This window comes from Castanea sativa, chromosome 5 (genome assembly GCF_040712315.1).
Source record: "Castanea sativa cultivar Marrone di Chiusa Pesio chromosome 5, ASM4071231v1".
In the NCBI taxonomy this organism is placed as follows: Eukaryota; Viridiplantae; Streptophyta; class Magnoliopsida; order Fagales; family Fagaceae; genus Castanea; species Castanea sativa.
The window spans coordinates 53690216-53697089 of record NC_134017.1 but is presented as its reverse complement, the minus strand read 5'-3'; the positions used below and the strand labels follow the sequence as shown (position 1 = coordinate 53697089).

The 6874-nt window shown below is 35.6% G+C and overlaps 1 protein-coding gene across 1 annotated transcript; it reads left to right on the top strand.

The window, feature by feature from the left end:
• The first annotated feature begins 1295 nt into the window (after nucleotides 1-1295).
• LOC142637003 (urease accessory protein G) lies at nucleotides 1296-6631 on the top strand. The gene is made up of 6 exons (XM_075811295.1): nucleotides 1296-1847; nucleotides 2686-2746; nucleotides 4388-4589; nucleotides 5214-5335; nucleotides 5477-5581; nucleotides 6341-6631. Exons 1-6 carry the CDS (start codon nucleotides 1570-1572, stop codon nucleotides 6422-6424), a joined length of 852 nt encoding a protein of 283 aa, XP_075667410.1. The 5' UTR covers nucleotides 1296-1569; the 3' UTR covers nucleotides 6425-6631.
• The last annotated feature ends 243 nt before the right edge of the window (nucleotides 6632-6874 follow it).

The following is a 6874-nucleotide window of genomic DNA, read 5'->3' as shown; positions in this document are numbered from 1 at the left end:
AGAATTAACATATAGACCCTACAAAATCAAATCCAACAAGTCGATCATATTCAACAAAAATAGCACTTAAACTAGAAAATACAAATTTGATTCTTTGAACAAAATGAACGATTTTCATTACAAAAGCTTGAGTTCACAATAAGGTGAGAAAGATGAGAGAGTTGTGGCCTTGTAAGGTTGAGGAGGGTCTGGCGAGGTGAGGTCCGTGAGGAGAGGTGCTTGATCTCTTGAGGTGCTTGTTAGCGAGGTCACTTGAGGAAGAGTGGTGACAGTGACAGAGCTTGGGACAGCGGCGAAAGCTTGGGACGGCGGCAAGAGTTGGACCGACGGTAAGATGTTAGGTAGTTGGCTGAAGGTGAGATTGAGAGTGAGTGAGATTGTGATTTGTGAGTGTGTGAGTGTAAGTGAGTGAGATTGTGTGAGCTGAAGAGTGGAGATGAGAGACAGGCTGCTGTGAGCTGAAATGAAGTAAGGAGTAGAAATTTAGGATTTATAATATATATATATATATATATATATATATATATATATATATATATATATATGAGGGTAGGGGTGGCAAAATTGGACACGACCCGCGAACCCAACACGACACGAAATTAGCAGGTTATGGGTTGAGGCTTAATGGGTTCGTGTCATATTCAGGTTGACACGACGAACCCGTTTGATAAACGGGTTGGGTTAGGGTTCAACCTATAGAACCCGTTTGACCCGTTTAATTAAATAAAATTTTACCAATATACCTTTCAAACTATAAGTATATAAACTTATTAGTTGTTGTAGTTTATTTTATTTGATGTATTGTGATTGATTATTTATCATATTGAGATATGATTTAGTTTTGAATGATTATTTGTAATATAATTACTAATTAGTTCTGAATTTTATATTTAAAATATTTATTTGCTTGTTTTTCCATAAATGTTTTTCTTCATTTTGATAAAATTAGATAAACAGGTCGACACGACTGACCCGTTTAGTAAATGGATCGTGTTAGGGTTGATGAATCTTGACCCGTTTAATAAACATGTCGAGTTAGTGTGGACCCATATAGTCGGATATGTATGAGTTGACACGACACGAACCCGACACGCGAACACGAATTGCCACCTTTATATGAGGGTATTTTAGCAACAATATGGACCCGACTCAGACCCGATTCGGGATTTTTTTTTTAAAACCTAAACCCAACTCTATTCTTTATCGGCTCAAGAAAAACTCGGCCCATTAGAGCCGGGCTGAGCCAGGTAACCACCTGCAGAGCAATAAAATAACCATCCCTAATTTTCTTAAGCAAATCGAAGCCAAACCTTGTTCTCGATCCTTGTTCTTGCACTATATTATAGAAGGTCAAAAGTATTCACTGACTTCGTAGACACCCAAGAAAAGATTCTAATAATTCAAGGGTGTTTTCGTAATTATGCATAGCATGACCATTAGTTTTTCATCTTTATCTCCTCCCTGAGTACCTGTTCCAATTTCTCATCTTCCTCGATCGGTTCTAGAGTCTAGACAGACAGAGACACACTTCTGAGTAAAAAAAAAAACTACTTTTGCAAACAGCAGACAATGACTTCACACCATGCCCATGACCATCATCATCACGACCATGATCATCAACAGCACCATCATGATCATGACCATGATAATACTCATGGGGATTCAACAACAAAGTCATGGGTGGGCCCTGATGGGAAGGTGTACCATAGCCATGATGGACTGGCACCACACTCACATGAACCCATATACTCCCCAGGCTACTTCAGCAGAAGAGCTCCACCACTTCTCACCAGGGATTTCAATGAAAGAGCTTTCACTGTTGGCATTGGTGGCCCTGTTGGTACTGGGTATCTTCTATTTCCCATTTTAACTATTCTATTTTGTTGCTTGCTTCACATTACCTGACAATTTACACCCATCTATTTTTTTTTTCTCCTTAAAAAAAAAAAAAAAAAAAACTGAGAAATGATTGATTATAATACTAGTTTATGAACTGCTAATTTTTAGGTTCCTTTAAGTTCATGTCTATTATCAAGGTTCAAATTCTTATGGGTTACTGGGTAGTGTTAGTTGGTGTTTGTTGGTTTAAGTGGTCAACTTGGTAACTCATTTATTTTCATATGTTCTTCCTCAATTAATTAGAAAGGGCTGTGTTCAAATGTTTGAGAAGTGTGGCATTCACAATGAAATCAAATACTAACATTGTATTTGTTAGTCTATTCTATGAACCTATTTATCATTCTTTTTGGATAAGTTCAAAAGTTTGAGAGGCATTCACAATGAAATCAAATACTAACATTGTAGTTGGTAGTTTATTCCATGAACCGATTTATTTGAGTCATTTTCATTATTATAGTGAATATTTCTTTCAGGCTTCAATGTCTTTTGACACTTGATGATGTGCACTTGTATACAATTTTGAGCTTTGGTTGTTTCTTCCTATCATTGTTTTTGACATATTTACCTTGTTAAGTATCATTCTCTTGAAATGTGAATATGGATGATTAAGAGGGAAAATAGAGATGTATGATTTTTGATGCCTTAATATAGGATTTTTCATTCCTCCAGCCCTTCATTCAAACTTCATGGCTTGATTCCCCTTTCATTTCAATTTATATGTTGTGCATTGTTAGCCTGTTAAACTCAATGAACAGGTAATGATGGAGTTCTCTTTCATGCATACAGGAAAACAGCTTTAATGCTGGCTCTCTGTAAATTCTTGCGGGACAAGTACAGTCTTGCTGCAGTAAGTAGAATTTCTAAAAGCTTTGGATTTTTTTTCTCAATTATGATTTATTCCTTCAGTGTTAATGAATTTATAGATTTGGAATTGATGATTTCCGCTCACATTTGAGCTATTTAAAAGATCATCAAACAGAAATGCGGCTTTTATAAGGAAATATTTAGCACTTTGCTGAACATAACCAAACCAATCAACAGCCGATCCTTAGTGAAAATTAAGAAAGAGAGAGGGGACAAAAGAAAAAAGAAAAAAGAAGTGTCACCTTCACTATTTTAAACTGAATAATTGCTTGACAGTATTTGCAAAATTCCAGTCCCGTGGGTATGAAGCTTTTCTTGAACCTTGCAGGGTAGTTGATGTTTGTAAAGACCTTGAAGCCTGTGTGGATCATTTGCCTGAGGAAAGGCTATATAATAGTATATATACATAAGATATATTGTAACAACGAGGCTTAATCTAGAGTTTCATGTCTTGAAGTTATAGATAGACATACAGCTCATTCAAAAGAAATCTGCATTATTTTTAGTGGTTCACCGTTCACCTCAGATTGACCTAATCTCATTTCCCTTCATTACTTCCAAATGCATTCATACACATACATTTCATACTGTGTACCTATGTTTAAGCATTTCATTCTTGTATATATGTATATATTTACTAATCCCAAAAATGAATCTTGATTTATTTACACTCTTTCTAGCTTATTATATGTAGATTTGCACTTCCCTCTTTAGTTAGTCAAGAATGGATGCTAAGTGTTTAACATATTCTCAACTCATTCAGTATTTTGTTTTGAATTATTTAACATGACTGTGCCCAAAACAATATATAACCAGTTGTTTAAATTATATTATAGACTCAATATTGAAGCATGAAGTGGAAGCAAGATCTTAGATTTGCTAGGGTAGATTTTGCTTACTTAGCATATCATCTCACTTACATTGCTTAATCTTTTTTTTAAACAGTGTATTATTTTAAATTACTTGGTTGCTATTTTTCTGGAGATCTCAAGCACCCGTAAAATACATTTTTCTACCAGTTTTCTGTTTTAACAATTGCAAGAAGTGAATTAAAATGTTTCTTTAATAAAAAAGTCCGATCCATTTTGCTTGTTCGATATCAAAGGCTATCAATTTGATGGCCAGTTCAGTGTAACTGTGTAATAACTGGCAACGGAGAGCCTTGCAAGAGGTACCATCCTGATCTGGAGGAGGTGGTGAGGAAGCTGCTGCCTGCTGGTTCAACCGACCATGGGAAAGCTGCTTGCTGATTCCATGAGAAATACAACTTCCTTTTGAAAATAACCTTATTATTCATACAAAATGATGGATGGTCTAATATAGGAGCTTCATATACCTGGGAATATATATACCATTGAGCCCATGCTAGACCCTTTGCATGTTCTGTGCACACAACCAGTCAACATGTTTTAATAATTTGAAGTGGGATGTTAATAGATGCATTAAAACAGATGGTCTAATATAGGAGCTTCATATACATGGGAATATATATATACCATTAAACCCATGCTAGACCCTTTGCATGTTCTGTGCACACAACCAGTCAACATGTTTTAATAATTTGAAGTGGGATGTTAATAGATGCATTAAAACGGATGGATTAAGAACTATGTAATTATTGCAGGTGACAAATGATATATTCACAAAAGAGGATGGTGAGTTCTTGGTGAAAAATGGAGCACTTCCTGAGGAAAGGATTCGTGCTGTAGAAACTGGGGGCTGCCCACATGCTGCAATTCGTGAAGACATTAGCATTAACCTTGGTCCTCTCGAGGAGCTTTCAAACTTATTCAAAGCAGACATACTTCTTTGTGAATCAGGGGGAGGTACTTTCACAAAAATGATTGATGTGGAATATGTTTTATTTTAAATGGATATGAACTGATATGAAGTTGGCATGCCATAAGTTAAATTGGCAATGATGGTCATATTGGAACCACAAAAACAAAATTTGGAGTTGAGTGGCTTAAAAAATTAATTTGGGAATACGCAGTTTAATTAAGATAAAAATGGCAATGATGATAAATCTTGGAGTTCTTTATTTTGACATGCAGGGGGCATGGGGAGGAGTAATAAGAATGGGTCTTACTGGGGAATTAGATATTTCTAAGAAAAAAAGGTTAGCAGCTTTAAGCATTCTGGATATTCAAAAATAAAAAATAAATGAATAGTTTGTGATCTGTTTGTAGAATATAGTTACAAAATAAGGATATCATTTATATAATAGATGATATCATGTGGCAACTAGTTTTGGTGGTTGGGGTCAGTTGCTCGTAGGTTTTACTGGCTGGAGGCGAGTCCAAAGAGCTTTTCTTTAGAAAGGTTACCTGTGTTATCAAAAAGGAATATATTTACAAAATAAATTTGTAACAAATTGCTCATATCAAATTGTGTGTAAGTGATTCAATAAAAAAAGGTTTTGATATTCACCTGAATTTGTGTTGTTGCAGATAATTTAGCTGCCAACTTCAGCAGAGAACTGGCTGACTATATCATTTATATAATAGATGTATCTGCTGGTGATAAAATTCCTCGCAAAGGTGGTCCTGGAATCACCCAAGCCGATCTCCTAGTATGTGCTTTCTTAATTTCATAGCTGTTGCTTTTGTTGTGACATGCACCTACTCTGTCAGTAATCAATATTGTCGACCAGTTTTAAATATTAACTACTCAGGTAGTCTGATGAAAATGAGTTGATTCCATTGGATTGCAGGTAATAAACAAAACTGACCTTGCACCAGCAGTTGGAGCTGATTTGACTGTTATGGAGCGTGATGCACTTCGAATGCGTGATGGAGGGCCATTTGTCTTTGCTCAGGTTGGGTTGAGTACACATTTCATTTGGCTATAATAAACATTCTATTCAGCATTATATTGGTCCCATGAACTAATGGGAGCACGATTACATTAATCTTGTGCTTCCATAGAATGTGTATAATGTGAAATGTGATTTAGAAATAAAACAGAAATTAAGAGGGAGACTAATAAAACAGAGATATGACAGATCAGAATGTGCTTGATGGCATTGTTACCTGTCATAATGCATCTTGACCTGAAAATATGTAAAAATGGCATTGTTTACCTGTCATGGCACAATGTCAGAAAACTTTATTATGTTTCATGTACATGATCCTAAGCATGCAATAGAAGAGGCTTATCTCAAATGTGATAAAAAAATTATAAAAAAAAAAAAAAAAAAAAAAAACTCACTGGAAAATGCTAGGCAGGAGTTTGAAATGAGCAATTTTCTTTCAACAAATGAGAAGGTCCTTCTATTATATCATTATGTTGGGGTTCTGGACCATTCAAGGATAACTTGTTGGATAGTCATGAGTCTCATGAGTTATGACTTACGAAGTAGGTTCCCGCCCCACTGATCATCTATGGTGCTGGGAATGTTGCTTCCTCAAATGTCACCCTATTAGACAGGCAATGTTAATGTAGTCCAAACCTTTATTATCTAACATCTAGCACAATATATGGACTATAGAAGAGAAAACATTGTCTTTCTATTTCGAATTTTTGATGCCCTTGTGAAAATGTCAAAATTTGTGTTGTCCATGATGTATGTATGCAGGTGAAACATGGGGTTGGCGTAGAGGAAATCGTGAACCACGTATTACAGGCTTGGGAACTAGCAACTGGGAAGAAGCGTCATTGAATTGTCTTTCACCTTGTATTTTGTATCTTATGTCACTCTTGTATTGGATAGCTATTTAAATATCCGTGCCTTCATTTTTGCAATAATTTTGACTTTGTTTTCATGCATTCTTCAAATTTGGATACCCAAGTACTGGTTTGAATTCAGTTGTACTGATCAATATCTTTGTCTTGGAAGTTATTACAAAGAGGTCTGTTGTTTGGAGAATGGAGGTCTGTTGTTTGCATTCATATCTATCCTAGAAGAGTAATTCTGAAAACGTTCTATAGTATTAGGAAATCAGCAAGTCACGTGGTTTCAAATCTAAAAAACTTAAGTCTGATTGATTGTTCAGCGTATGTGCTAAACGAGTAGGCCAATGATTTGAATGGATTCTAGAGAGATGTGAGAGCTTTTTTTGCATGTTAGGCTAATTTCCCAAACATACGAATTATGCGGCTGATGTTGAAA